The 15,527-nt window shown below is 43.9% G+C and overlaps 1 protein-coding gene across 6 annotated transcripts in view; it reads left to right on the top strand.

Moving 5' to 3' along the window:
* Nucleotides 1-13,551, top strand: part of GLIS3 (GLIS family zinc finger 3) — a 171,597-nt gene extending 158,046 nt beyond the window's left edge. For 3 of the 6 annotated variants that reach the window (XM_083419662.1, XM_083419664.1, XM_083419666.1), the window contains 3 exons: nt 4,608-4,790; nt 8,435-10,558; nt 10,665-13,551. In XM_083419662.1, the coding sequence (XP_083275788.1) occupies nt 4,608-4,790; nt 8,435-8,571 (320 nt within the window). In that variant the 3' untranslated portion in view covers nt 8,572-10,558; nt 10,665-13,551. Of the gene's footprint in view, nt 1-4,607; nt 4,791-8,434 lie in introns of all 6 variants that reach the window. The other 3 variants (XM_083419661.1, XM_083419663.1, XM_083419665.1) reach the window with 2 other exon arrangements.
* Nucleotides 13,552-15,527: the final 1,976 nt, after the last annotated feature.

Raw genomic sequence — 15,527 nt, 5'->3', positions numbered from 1 at the left:
ACATAAGATAGAATAAATGCTTCTATTGAGTCTCTGTGCCCTAGAGTACTTCTGACACCCTGTGTTTTACAATTCTTCTGTTTGCAGCTGGGATTTGCCTTCGAAAGTGGAAGAGTAATTAATGGTATCAAATAAATCCAAACAGGGATGGGTGGTGATTACTTAAAGTTGGGGGAGATCAAGAACATCTGGCTTACCAGTAATGAGGTTGGCATGTTAAATAGAAGAAATACAATAAAAGATAATATTGGTTGTCTTGGATTAGATGCATCTAGTGATCTGGGAGCCAGTTCATAGTCTAGTAGGGAGTGAATGTGGAGATTCTTTGGAATGTTAGCATGGTCTGAGAAGTGCCTTTAAACGTGTCCTAGGGTTTTGGTTTTTTTAAAAAAAAAATACTGGATATCTTGCAGAGGTTTTTTTTATCTTGCAGAGGAAGGGACACGGGTGGTGCTGTGGGTTAAACCACAGTGCCTACGACTTGCCAATCAGAAGGTCGGTGGTTCGAATCCCCGCAACGGGGTGAGCTCCCATTGCTTGGTCCCTGCTCCTGCCAACCTAGCAGTTCGAAAGCACATCCAGGTGCAAGTAGATAAATAGGTACCGCTCTGGTGGGAAGGTAAACGGCGTTTCCGTGCGCTGCTCTGGTTCCCCAGAAAGCGGCTTAGTCATGCTGGCCACATGACCCGGAAGCTGTACGCCGGCTCCCTTGGCCAATAAAGCAAGATGAGCGTGCAACCCCAGAGTTGGTCACGACTGGACCTAATGGTCAGGGGTCCCTTTACCTTTTTTATCTTGCAAAGGACCCAAGGACTGAAGGGTTATTGACTACAAAAAATGCAGAGATTACCTGCTGTCTGGGGGTTGTTGCAAAACAACACAGTAATGGGCCTTGCTTCACAGCCAAGCTTCCTTGCATCTTTCTCTTGCCATATTTAGCTACATTCCCCGCTGCCATTCACTTTTGATTTTACTTCATCTTGAAAGCTAGCACTTTGGATGCAGCGTTTATCAGCATCATAAGTGCTTTGGGGTGATATGAAGACAGCACAAGCTGTGTTCTTATGTCAATGAATTGCCCTGCATTTATTGCAACTTTTTTGTTGTTCCTTTGGTTTTGCCATATTTACAACCTACCGAAGGCGTAGAAGATAACTGAGCTAAGCTAGTCTCCAGTTCCAGAGCCTCATCTGAACTGCATTTCTACTGTAATACCGGACTGGTTGGCTTCCATAGTCACAGTTCTTCGTCCAACTAGCCCTTGTTCATGAGCTTCAAGTATACAGTGGTACCTCGGGTTACATATGCTTCAGGCTACATATTCTTCAGGTTACAGACTGCACTAACCCAGAAATAGTACCTCGGGTTAAGAACTTTGCTTCAGGATGAGAACAGAAATCGCACGGCGGTGGCACGGCGGCAGCAGGAGGCCCCATTAGCTAAAGTGGTGCTTCAGGTTAAGAACAGTTTCAGGTTAAGAACAGACCTCCAGAACGAATTAAGTACTTAACCCGAGGTACCACTGTACACAGATTGCCTTTTGTTGCTCTAACAACAGTCTGTGTTCACAAATGGGTCAAATTCTGTCTGCTTGTTGCCATTCTATGTAGCAAGCAAACATGAGTTGCATGTACTGCATGTAACTATTTGGATTACAACAATGTTTCTAGGATTTAATATAGGATAGCTGCTGTTTTACAGTGACCTTTGCAGACCAGCTATATGTCATACAAAAGCTTCATTCACAGTGCTAACACCTGATTTCTGGTGGCATCATACCATAATCCTGTGCTGATATAGTGATCTTACTTGGAGCACAACACAGCAGGAACACTGTGCTGGTTCAATAATAGTTCAATCCTTATTTTCCTGGACATTTGTGTATCTCCCCACCTTCCTTCCACAAACCTCCACTCATGTGCACAAAAGAGCAATTTTTTCTTAAAGAATGTCACATTTTGTAATCTTGACAACAGACAAGGGTTTTGTGCCTTCATCTTGTGCCTCCAAATCAGGCTTCCCTCAGTGCACTGAGGAAGGACTCAGGCATTGCAGAGTAAGTCCAGCACAGCCAGGGAGAACTACTCCTGAGACTTCTCATAGCACCTAAGGGCTCATCCACCCTGGAGTTTAATGTGGATTTATCTCTTTTAATGGTGTCAACATGACGTCCTCATCCAAGTGGCAGCCTACAAACACACACACACACACACCCTGCAGATAATCCGATAGTGGAAGAAAAGAAAAAATAAAACCACAAATTAGCGGACTGTAGATGTACTGAACTGTATTGTGCTGATAGACTTTTTTTACATGTGTCTTACATACCAGCCCAAAGGACAGGATGCAGCCTGCCCCTTTCCATCAGTTCTTGCTGTTTTGGCACTTGTATTTTTAAAACAGCAGAACTGCTCTTGCACAAGACAGCTGTGTTTTAAGAGAAAATAAAACTTGCCCTTGCAGGTACAGGAGGTGTGAAAGGAAAAGGGAAGTACAGTGGTACCTCGGGTTAAGTAGTTAATTCGTTCCGGAGGTCCGTACTTAACCTGAAACTGTTCTTAACCTGAAGCACCACTTTAGCTAATAGGGCCTCCTGATGCCGCTGTGCCGCCGGAGCACGATTTCTGTTCTCATCCTGAAGGAAAGTTATTAACCTGAAGCACTATTTATGGGTTAGCGGAGTCTGTAACCTGAAGCGTATGTAACCTGAAGCGTATGTAACCTGAGGTACCACTGTAGCAGCTTTTCAGGCAAGCAGTTCCAAAGGCTTGCGTGACTTGGAGTAGCAAGCTAGCTTCCTTCCTTCCTTCCTTCCTTCCTTCCTTCCTTCCTTCCTTCCAGTGGCGTAGCGTGGGGGGTGCAGGGGGGGCCGGCCGCACCGGGCGCAACATCTGGGGGTTAGGGTTAGGGGGCACAAATCCACGGGTTAGGGGGCCCAAATCCACGAGTTAGGGGGCACAAATTACTTGCCTTGCCCCGGGTGCTGACAACCCACGCTACGCCACTGCTTCCTTCCTTTGTTTTTTGTTTTCTACTGCTCTTTCATGCAAAACCTGTGTTTCAAAAACAAATAAAGGCAAGGAAAGGTGCCTGCTGTACGCATGCCTACAACTAACCTCCGGTTTCTTGAACTTGTGATGGACAGAAAGGTATTAATTGAGGGAGGGCACCACAACACACAGCACAAACGGATCCCATCAAGGCCACCCACAAATGTGAAGGGAAATAAGTTTCAAAGGCTTAAAACTGAAGCAGTCATTGGTAGATTGAGGCATACAAACTTGCATATGGAAACATCCATCTGTGTACCCGTGAAGACGTCAACACAGGGACAAGGCTCTACAACCCTCTTCAGTCGTAATGCTTTCACCTTTCTTAACTCTTTTTCCTTTAGGAAAATAAGCTACCTTCTTTCTCTAAATGAACTGGTTTGCCAACTGTACTGGCTATTTGCAACGGATCTCCCCTCTTCTGCTCTATGCTGACATTTAAGAAGAAGAGTGGCCATAGTAAAATAATAGAAAACAACAACTTTCCGAAACAGTTTTTAGCTCATTACTCTCAATGGCGCTTTGTGCATACTTGAAAAGCATTCTTAAAAATAACTGCTGTCCCAACCAGCCGTGGCCGCACTGTGAGAGTTTACAGCTGAGTCACAGCAGTTACCAGAAACAGCTATTTCCATCTCTGGTACGTGAAGCCAGCTGGCAAGACTTAGGCAAAGCCGGGCTGAAAATGTTCTTTGACATTGTTCCACACTCCTTCTCGGTTTAGAACTTCTCACAATGCCCTATTCTGAATCCCAAATGCTCTGGGAGGAATGCTGATTTATACAAGATTGCCCAGTGTTAAAAAGTATGAGTCATGGAACAAAATATGTCCCTCTCTCCCAAGACACAAGAATGTAAAATTATAAATGTATAATTATCACCCTTTGCCTATTATTTTCGAAGTACTAATTTCCCCACCTTCCAATACAGTTTAATAGTAAAACATTATATGCATTTTTTCAAGCTTTACCCAAATCTATTGAGGACTAAATTGAGGACATTGCTTCATATATAAAGAACAATTTTAAAGAATATTTATAATCCCTTCTCTCGCCTCTCGCCCTTTTGTTGTCACCAAAAACTAATCTTTCTTTTTGCTCAGGACTCAGGATTACTATTACTTCATTTCACAGAACAGTGCTAGAATTCAGAAAATTTAGGGATTCAGGGCTACAAATTAACTGCCTAGGACTAAGAGAAGCATAGCTGTGGTTTCAACTTCTGCCATAGCCTTGGTTTTCATGTGTCTCTCCATTTTTCTCATCAAGGCTGAATTTGTGTAATTAGACAAAAGATACTCAGGAGAAGTGCAACTTTCTGAAGGTTAAAGAAGGGCAAGCAAATACGATTTTTAAAAGAAAATTCTCATGAAAATGCCAAGACAATTAATTACTATGGTGGCACTTGCTTTAAGGACCTGACGGCACAGCTTTAAAATAGTCAGAAATATACTGCCAAAGCTTCCTGGAAAAGAGACGTCAAAGAGAAGTTTCTAATGAAACTGGTGTAAATACAGAAAATGAGTTTGATCTATTTCTGTGTCTTTTCTCTTTCTAGGTGTTTATGGGCAGCTGCAAACATTCTGTTCCCCACATTATGCCGACAATCAGAGAAATTTGCAACATGGCGGAACTTGTAATATGGTCCCGCCCTTTGAAGAATGTCTTGTACCCACATCTGTGGGTCAGGCAGGTTTTGATGTTTTCCACAGAGCATTTTCAGCGCATTCTGGCATTACAGGTAAACCCCTACTGTGGTCGCGTTAGTTAAAGGTGCACTCTGTGGTAAATCTTTCTAGAGCTCTTAGTTTCATGAGTTCTTTTCTGGAAAGAATATTCTGTGTTTCCAAAGTGTGTACTCATCCACAACACCCATTTGAAACTCATTTCGTAATGCTGTACACCATAATCCCCCTACATCAACACTCCTCCCTAGTCTGGACCTTCTCAAAGGCACTTTGGACTTTTATTAAAAAAACCTGGGGTCAGTTCAAACATTATCACACCTTGTAGGTTCCACGTGTCAGTCATGAATTGCAACTTGCATGTAAGATACTGAGAAATGAACAGCCAGATGTGGCAATTTTGTAGTCTTCCTTCTTAAATAATTTGTTGCATAGGAATTTGGTAACCTGTGAAGTGGTTCTCAGTAGGTTTGTAACCTTGCCAGCTTTAAACTGGATTGCACGGCTAGCTGTAAACATTTGTTTCTTTTAAAACAAATCTCTGAGAATTCCCATCTGCTCTTTCACCATGTAACAGATTTTCATCTGTGAAGAAAATCGGCAGTTTCTGTCCCTTAATCCAGTCTAGACTGGGCCTCTAACAGGCCAGTGACAGAAATGGACAGAAAAAAAGAACGCAGTTCTTCTGCTTCAGTCTTTTAACACTGAGCACCTGTGTCTCAGGACTGGTTCATAGGTCTGTATTGAAAACTTGGCTACTGGGCCTTTGGTGACTTGCCAGAAATGTGAACAGGCAGGTGCTTTTTGAAAGGTAGTTCATAAATGTTATTAATAAATAAGTAATAATAAATAAAATACTCCTTCATGCATAATAATGCTTAACATCTGTGTAGCCCTTTAAAGTCTTCAAAGCACTTTCTGTTCATCATCCAGTGGTGAACCTCAAAGTTGTGTTGTGAGGAAAGCCAGCGTGATAATTCCCCATCTTGCAATGAGAAGGCTGGGGCTGAGGAAGTGGGGCTTGCTGGAAGGCGATCCCGGGAGTTCAGGCCTCCCCATGGACTCTCCGATTGGCCACTACACCAGGCCAGCTCTCCATTGCGTAACGTATTGGCCACACCCGCTGTAAGGATATCAGGGGGTTACTCGAGAGCAATCAGGCAAATGCCTCCCTGGTCGGCTGTAAAGCCTCATTATTGGTGCCAAAAACCCTTCACCATGCACAGTGGCGTAGTGTGGGGGGTGCAGGGGAGGCCGGCCGCACCGGGCACAACATCTGGGGGGGGTGTGCTCGCACTCGCAGCTCTCTGCCCCTACTAAAATCCACGGGTTGGGGGCGCAAATTACTTGCCTTGCCCCGGGTGCTGACAACCCACGCTACGCCACTGACTATGAGAGCGTCACTATTCCATGGCTGGCTCATTCACTGGCAGAATCAGTGAGTGGGCAGTCCTTAAACCTTCCCCAGCAGAGTAGTTTCTTGACGCCCAATCTGCACCTCCCCTCCCGGCGCGGAAGCCTACTGCGCAGGGAGGGCGTGGGTAATGGAGGACCTCTCTCCTCCCCACTTTGCCCAGGCAAGGTTTCCTGGCACCGCCTCGCCTCCTCCGAGCCCTGAAGCTCCTCTCCACTGGAGGCGTGGCTACTCTCCTCCGCTGATGAGGTGCTGCTTCCCACGATCTTTGGGGGCTCTCTGTAATCCATCCAGCTTTTCCCCTCTCGCCCCTGAGCCAGTGGCAGTTCCCTGACACCCACAAATAAGCCGCACCTTTAAAATTCAAGGGGGGGGGGAGAGAAAAAAAGACAAAACCCAAATATAAGCCGCGCCCTTAAAATTGGGTTACAGGCTGAAAATCGCTGTGGTTGGTAGAATTGTAACTCCAAGCCTCTTTAAGCCTTTGATCTTGCAAGCCCCCAAAAGTGACCATACAGTCGCTCAAATCACAAATCGCTATTCAGTCGCTACAATTCCGCAAGCACTCACACCCGTCAATGGCAAATGAACAGTCTCGAGCTCACAAATCAGCAAGGAAACATTTTTTTTTGTTCTGTTTTACCATATGTAAAATGGCTTCGTGGGAGCCAGTTGAAGTTCAATCCTTCAAAGACAGAGGTCTTCTGGCTGGGTCGGGACAACATGGGGTTGGGCAGCCAAATCTCATCTCTTGCGGGGGCTCAATTAGTGCCAGCGCCTTCTGTCAAGAGCTTGGGTGTAACCTTCGACGCCTCCCTTTCCATGGAGGCGCAGGTTGCAGCCACAGCAAAGGTGGCATTTTTCCATCTCCGCCGTATTAAGCAGTTGGTCCCTTACCTTTCTCGCCCTGATCTGGCCACAGTGATCCACGCGATGGGCACCTCCAGGCTTGATTATTGTAACTCACTCTATGCGGGGCTGCCCTTGAAGCTGACCTAGAAGCTCCAGCGGGTGCAGAATGCCGCAGTGAGGCTCCTTATGGGGTCCTTGCCGCGGGATCACATTCATCCAGTGCTTTACCAACTGCACTGGCTCCCGGTGGAGTACGGGGTCAGATTAAAGGTGCTGCTTTTGACCTTTAAAGCCCTATGCGGCCTAGGACCCACGTACCTACGGGACTGCCTCTCCTGTTATGCTCCGCAGAGGACCACAAATGACAACACCTTGGAGGTCCCAAGTCGCAAGGTGGTTAGATTGGTTTCAACTAGGGCCAGGGCCTCTTCAGTACTGGCCCCGACTTGGTGGAACACTCTGTCACAAGAGACTAGGGCCCTGCGGGACTTGACATCTTTCCACAGGGCCTGCAAGACAGAGCTGTTCCGCCTGGCCTTTGGTTTGGACTCAGTACGACCCTTATGTCTTCCCATGGCTGTTAACGTTTCCCTTTTTTAAAGGAAAATTCCTTTATTCCGAATAGGATTCCTCGCAAGAAGAGGGAAAAGCTGACAGCAAGGATGTCTTCCCTCCCCTTATGATTTTGATCTATGGGCTACTTTTAAAATGAGGCTGCATTTTAAATTGCATTTTAACCTGTATTTTAAATTGGGTTTTTTCTCTCCCCCCCCCCCTTATGTTTCTATTGTAATTTTACTGGTGTTAGCTGCCCTGAGCTAACCATTTTTGTAAGGTCACAAATTTAAGCCACACTTTAACTTTTCACGGTCGGAATTTGGAAAAAAGGTGTGGCTTATATTTGGGCCAATATGGTATATAAGTTCTTTGTGCTACAGTCCACAAGTGATGAGCATGAGTATATTACCCCAAATCATTTACAAACCTAGCCTGTGCTTTTTAGCTAGATATTTGATAATAGTAATATTCACCAATATTCATAAGGAAATGTCAGGAAATTATGGCATTTACTAATAAATCTCAAAGCTAATTGAGCAGATAAGCAGCAGGTGCAGCGAATACTGAGAGCCTGAAGACTGTTTTGTGTGTAGAAAAGAGGATTTGCGGGGGGGGGGGGAGAGGCTGGCGGGAAAGGGAAAGGGCGCTTAACCCTTGCCCTGCCAACCACTCTCTGCTGCAGATTGCCTCCCAAACAGCTTTATCTTCTGCATTGCTCCATATATGTTTTCCTCTCTGAAAATACACAAGAGGAATCCTGTGTCTGCATGCAACATGTAATTATGCCCAGATTTCTACTGTGCAACGTACCCAAATTTCTTCCAGTTCAGTCTATTTGATGTACAAAATTTCTTCATTTTCACCTTCTCTTCTCAGTTTATGATCTTCCATCAGGCTCTACAGAGATATTTGGTGATTCATTGCGCAATGGAATTGAGGACTCCAGTTTCCTTCAAATAAATGCTGTAGATCGTTGCCCGAGTCAACTTTCTTCAGTTTACACTGAAGGCTGAGGAGGGGGAAAAGCTACACTCCTGCATCTAATCCCTATCAGAACCACTCTATTACGGACCATCTTTTTGTGGTCAGTTCAAGTGCTGAGTGTATTACCCAAGAAACGAAGGAAACACTACCAGATAGCATTGACCATCACAGATGCAGCTAATAAATATAAGGGGGAGGATTCTGGTTGAAACTTACCTGCTGAAGTGTGAGCAACTGCTTTTTTAATTCAGTCCTTTTTTTGTGGTAAAACCTCTTTTCAAAGGGAACGAATAAGAAAACAACTGCTTCTTATATTTCTAGATGAATTGTTGAAATTTTCACCACAGTTTTCGGGAACCCCTCTAAAAGGACTCTGTAGAAATTTGCGGCAACTTTTTTGGAAAAAGCAAAAGTGCCTTGCATAATGAGCTTGTTTGGTGCTTTGCAGGCCCAGCACACAGCCTTGCAGGGCTGAAGACAAGGAGCGGTTTTTGAGGCACCAATTGGAGCTGGAGGTAGCACCATTCCATTGTCTTTTTGGAATTTGGGAACATCAGTCCTCTTTAACAACGCAGTATTAACTGTATTAGCCGAAAGAGAGACAGTTGTTTGTGGTGTCTTAGCAGTCCTTCATTGGAGAGAGTTAATCTCACTTGATATTGAATAATGCTTTATAATTTAATTTTTATATTCCACGTGTAGAATTCTGTATGGAAGGTTCTTTTCAAAAAAGCACACATATTTAGATTAGGTGTTTCCCATGAAGAACAGAAGTTCCCTGTGAATGTTTGCAAATATTTGAAGGTGTTTCCAGCAAGATTCATTGGATCTTGAAGTCAACATAAAGAAGGTGTATTCACTACTGTTGCCAGAGGAGTAAGGGTTTCAACACTACCTTGCTGGGTCCCACAAGTGTTGGATTCAGTCTTCACATGCTGTAATAGATCTCCCAGTATCCCTTCTTTAATCTGGTGGCTGGTGGTAATTTCAGATGGTGCTGTTATTCTGGGGGAAGAGTGCTAAGCTTTCTCCAATGGAAGCCCACTCCTCCCAAACCTTGTGTTTTGCTTTTTTGCTATGGGGGGGGGGGGCGGACAGGTACAGTGAAGAAGCCTTTCTTTTCACCCCCTTCCAGCTAACAGCAGCCTCAGGGAAAGAAGGGTTTCCATAGAAGAAACATAAAATTGGGAGAAGGCTTGTACTTCTCCCTCCCAGTAGGGTAGCCTTGATCCAAGTTGCCCCTCCACTTGGTCACAGGTTTATTGTGTCCCATGTCATCCAACCCAGCATATTCTGCAAGTGAGTACCTTCCTGGCATTGTCCCTCATACATTCTAGAAGATTCTATGGAAAGGGCTATTATAATTCCATCTGCTGTAAATATGGTATGTTAGTATTTCAATCATTTTTAAATCTATGCATTCCTTTCCTCTTCTTTCTACTTACTTTTTCTTACAAAAATAAAAATGACATGCCATGTTTTTAATGCATCCCAAAATAATTCACGTAGCTGGTAATTCTTTGCTGTATAGTTATGAGCCTGTGTGGGCAGTAGAAAATGAATTTTCATGGTCAAGATGTGGCCTTTGTCATGGTTACATTATTATATAATTAAAATGGCAAACTTCTTTATGCAATGTGTATTGTGGGCCATTCGTATTGGGGCCAAAGCATTTCAGCAATTTCTAAATGTGTGTTTTTCTTGTTAATAGCGTGTTACCACAGAGGAACAAAATGTGACTATGCCAAGAGCCAAAGGAATTGATGCACTTAATTTTTAGCGAGGATAAAGAGAAGAGTTTTTGAAATGGTGAAGCAGGCTTCCAAAAGCTAAATCATTATTTTGAAAAATTAATCAGTTTTAAACCAGTCATAATTGCACAATTATGGGTATACTGAAGCCACATGCTAAAGCTATTCCCTGCGGTTATGAAAGCCAAGCCCTTGGCTCCCCATTCCCACAAGGGGGGTCTCTGTTTGGCTCCCCTTGCCTGGATGCACCTTAACCAGCTATGGGGTATAAAAATATCCTACACTCAGAGGGTGGGGTCCTTTCAGTCTTGTTTTGATGTGGAATTCCTGGTCTCTGCCCTGCAAAAAAATAAGTGAACTTGACACAGCAGAAGACAGAGGGATGTGGCCAAGCACTTGGGCTTGTCCCGCTGATGTGTTGAGCACATCATACAGTGTGCAAACGTCGCTGTGTGATATTGAGAGGCCCCGGCCCCCTCCTTGAAACTTTGGGGGTGCCAAGGTCCCTCAGCCCCACCCCCAAGCTGGTGCCCCTGGATGCAGCTGAAAAAGTCTAGAAGTGATGTAACATACAATGGGAGAAAAATCAGTGGGCGGTGCTTAGAAACTTCAGTCGAGATGAACCCTCGTGATTTATGGCAAATCCAATCCATGCTGGATCGGGTCTATACATGCCGCCCATGAAAAACGGTCAGCTTTGACAGGGCCAGTCACTTCCTAGTCGATGGATGGAGAACAGATTCCTGAATCCCCCGTTCTATAGCCAGTTTTGCCAGACAAATCAACACAGTGACTAGAGACAGAAGCAGGTCCCTGGATGCAGGTGGGGACCTTTGAATCTGGGCTTAACATCTGGAAAAAGAAGGGAAGATTCCAACCATTCTGTGAAGACTTAGTTTTAGTCTTTGGAAAAGTCTGTGACAATCCTCAAATGATTGTGCCTGACAGCTTAAATATTAGTCAAGACTCAATCGTTGTACCCTGGAGTTTGGGGGTCCAAGAAAGACCAGATGTCTTCAGTCAGGAGCCAAATTACATCTGTTACCTCTACAAGCATAGGCTCATTATAACTGAAAATGCTATAGTGTCCTAAGGGCAGGATTTGGGGCAGAGATCCAGGGCTGCTTTCTGTTAGAATGAGCAGGAGGTTCCTGACCACATTTTGAAGAGCAGGAGCTTCATGCATCCTCTCTCACATGTTGTTTAGTCATTTAGTCGTGTCCGACTCTTCATGACCCCCTGGACCAGAGCACGCCAGGCACTCCTGTCTTCCACTGCCTCCCGCAGTTTGGTCAAACTCATGCTGGTAGCTTCAAGAACACTGTCCAACCATCTTGTCCTCTGTCGTCCCCTTCTCCTTGTGCCCTCCATCTTTCCCAACATCAGGGTCTTTTCCAGGGAGTCTTCTCTTCTCATGATGTGGCCAAAGTATTGGAGCCTCAGCTTCAGGATCTGTCCTTCCAGTGAGCTCTCAGGGCTGATTTCCTTCAGAATGGATAGGTTTGATCTTCTTGCAGTCCATGGGACTCTCAAGAGTCTCCTCCAACACCATAATTCAAAAGCATCAATTCTTCGGCGATCAGCCTTCTTAATGGTCCAGCTCTCTCACATAAAGGATCTTTATTTGAGATGTGTTTTGTGTGCTGCTGTATGGGCTTCCATGATCTTATGGGGTCATTTTGTTTCTTACACTACAGTCCTTTACATATCTACTCAGAAGTAAGTCCCATTGACTTGAAGGTCTATACAGGACAGGTCTCATGCCCTGCTCCTCCTCGGGAGACGTCACAACGGCTTATATTTTGTCCCCATGTGGTGGTGTCCAAGTGATCCTCAAGTCCAGGCTTGCCTTACTCCAGGGGAAAACCGGGTCTGCTATTCTGCAGTCTGCGGTTTCACATTGACTGCTCTATTAGAAGCACCCGCTCTGACTTGCATTCCAGAATGAGCAGATTCCACAACTCATCTTGTACCCTAACTGGTTTGTTGAAAAGAGGGCTGCACTTTACTGAACTCTTGGATATTTTATTTCACTAGGGGACTGTTGTGTTACAGAAATGGTGCTTCAGTTTTTTTGCTAGCCGGATAATAATGCCTGTTTAAAGGGATTCAGTATAAACTATTTTTATGTAAAGATTTAGAAAGGAGAAGACATTATACAGATACACACTAGCTTGCATCTTCCACTCTTCTCGGAGTAGGTCTATGGCAACACTGCAAAGTTGTGTTGCATAAGCAGCCAATTCCCACTGCACTTTTAATAGCCCCTTGGCTTCTCTGTGCAAGAGAGCAAAAATTCCCACACATGTAGAAGAGATTCTTGTTTCTCCACAGCCATTAGTAGGTATATCATTGCAGGACAAGAAAATCGCTACAGGTTTGTGCTGTTTTAACTCCTTGGTTGCCACCCTCTAGATTCTTATGTGAGAGTAAAGGCTTACTGGAGGCTTAATAATAAACACATTTTCTCTCAGGCTGGCTCTGCTAAATCAAGAGATGGGGCTGCCCATCTTCGTCAACTTCTGATAAAGTATTTATATCCATCTTCAGAAGAAATGTACACTGGAGTTCACATGTACCTTCAAAAAAGGAATTTTGTTATCAGAAGTCAATTGTTCTGGTTTACTTGTGCCACTTGCAGAAGCATTTTCGTGTTAGTACTGTTCTTCTCATTCCATTATTATAATATATTTTTTAAGAAAGGTAATTAATTGTGTTTTGACTGTACCATTTTATAGCAGCTTTTAAAAAAAGGAATGCAAAAAGAACCCGAGCACTTTTTATGTGAGATTTTTTTAAAGGAACAGAAATAAAAGAGATGGGTTAGTTAACAGGGTGTTGTGTTCATTTTATAGGCAAAGTGGAGCATCTTGTTGTGTAATGTTGCTCATGCAAAGCACTTTCATGGGAGAAGATGGTACAGTATGCAGAAACGTGTTTTCTATCTCACATTTTCTTGTACATATTTATATATGTTCCTCCTTTATATAGAGTTGAATCCTTTATACCATATTGTATATCTGTCTGATTTTTATTATCGTTGGCATATATCTGTTGCATATTGCATTGCCTAAAAAAAGAAATAGAGTATCTTTTTTTCTATTAATATGTATAGTTATGTGATTGGTTAAAGTTACATTTCATATAATCATAAGTTATTTTTGTTTCATGAAGTCCTTTTTTAGTATAAAAAGTGAAATGAAGGGTTTGTGCACATGATAAAATAAATAAATAAAGTGAACCTGGAAATCTATAACACATCAATATGAAAATGGAAATCTTCTTTCAAGTTCTGGTCTAAAAAATAGAGGGCGCATTCTCTAACCATTGAATCTCACCAGAAGGTCCCATAATAGTTGAGCTTGTTCATATAATTAGGAACATGTTGGGAGAAGGGGAGGAGGAAATTGGAGGCTCATTTGGGAAAACGTCCTTGCTTTGGGCCAATATTTAGGACTGCATTTAATTATAAATATTGGACTCAGGAGGGAAGGGCAGAAACTGAAGGGGAAAAACTGAACTGAAAGCCTTTTTTAAATGACTTACACTTTGGAATAATGTCTACATAAAACACAATAGTGTACTTAATTATATTATTTAGTTTTTATTAGCTTTCATTGCTCTAATTAATACTCACTACCAATGTCCACTAAAACTTTTTCTGTTTCTGTTTTGTTCCATATGGCGTGTTCTCTTAAAATGCACCCGCGCGCACACACACACAGAGGCCCACAGCATTAAGTTCTGTACCACAGAATAAAGGCATGCTAGATCGTTGTTGACAGAAATATTTTAAGAATAAATAAATGCTACAATCTGTGGCTTTTTCCAGCACAGTGAAAAAAAGATGTTCTGGTATCAAACTTGCACTTTTATCAATGCTCATGGCATTGATAAAATATAGTATTTTGGGCAATCATCCAATCTTATGTTTAAATTATAACCAATATGCTAGAAATGTGCTCACATCAAGCAAATTTGCACAAACCATACAATCTGATATATGTGTACTCTGAGGGAAGGGCGAAGAAGAAGAAGAAGAAGAAGAAGAAGAAGAAGAAGAAGAAGAAGAAGAAGAAGAAGAATTCGGATTTGATATCCCACTTTATCACTACCCTAAGGAGTCTCAAAGCAGCTAACATTCTCATTTCCCTTCCTCCCCCAAAACAAACACTCTGTGAGGTGAGTGGGGCTGAGAGACTGTGAGGTGAGTGGGGCTGAGAAGTGTGACTAGCCCAAGGTCACCCAGCAGCTGCATGTGGAGGAGCGGAGACACAAACTTGGTTCACCAGATTACAAGTCCACCACTCTTAACCACTACACCACACTGGCTCTAGGAAGAGTCCTGCTGGCTGGATCAGTCCAAAGCCCGTCTAGTTCCACATTCTGTTCAGAAAGTGGTCAAGGAGATGCCCATGGAAAGCCACAAAGAGGACACCTGCTGTCTCTGATCTTGAGGGCAAAGTAGAGCCATAATAACTAGTAGGTGTTGGTAGTTTTAGTTCAGTGGGATTTACTGTTAGGGGTGGCGCTGTGGGTTAAACCACAGAGCCTAGGACTTGCTGATCATAAGGTCGGCGGTTCGAATCCCCGCAACGGGGTGAGCTCCCGTTGCTCGGTCCCGGCTCCTGCCAACCTAGCAGTTCGAAAGCACATCAAAGTGCAAGTAGATAAATAGGTACCACTCTGGCAGGAAGGTAAACGGCGTTTCTGTGCGCTGCTCTGGTTCGCCAGAAGCAGCTTAGTCATGCTGGCCACATGACCCGGAAGCTGTACGCCGGCTCCCTCGGCCAATAAAGCGAGATGAGCGCCGCAACCCCAGAGTCAGCCACAACTGGACCTAATAGTCAGGGGTCCCTTTACCTTTACCTAAGTGGATATATGATTGCAGCCTAATCAAGGAACTACCTTGGTTGGTTTTTCTCTTTTTAATAAGAAACTTTGTTGTTGTCATCGTCTTCGTCGTCATTTTTCATATAGAATGGTTATAGACATAGGTAAAGGTAAAGGTACCGCTGCCTGTACGGGCCAGTTGTGTCCGACTCTAGGGTTGTGCGCTCATCTCACTTAAGAGGCCGGGAGCCGGCGCCGTCCGAAGACACTTCCGGGTCACGTGGCCAGCATGACAAAGCTGCTCTGGCGAGCCAGCACCAGTGCAGCACACGGAAACGCCGTTTACCTTCCCGCTATAAAGCGGTACCTATTTATCTACTTGCACTTAGGGGTGCTTTCGA

The sequence above is a fragment of the Podarcis tiliguerta genome (assembly GCF_965153285.1).
Source record: "Podarcis tiliguerta genome assembly, chromosome: 17".
Classification (NCBI taxonomy): domain Eukaryota; kingdom Metazoa; phylum Chordata; class Lepidosauria; order Squamata; family Lacertidae; genus Podarcis; species Podarcis tiliguerta.
The sequence above is the reverse complement of the archived record's forward strand: the minus strand, read 5'-3'. Positions and strand labels throughout refer to the sequence as shown.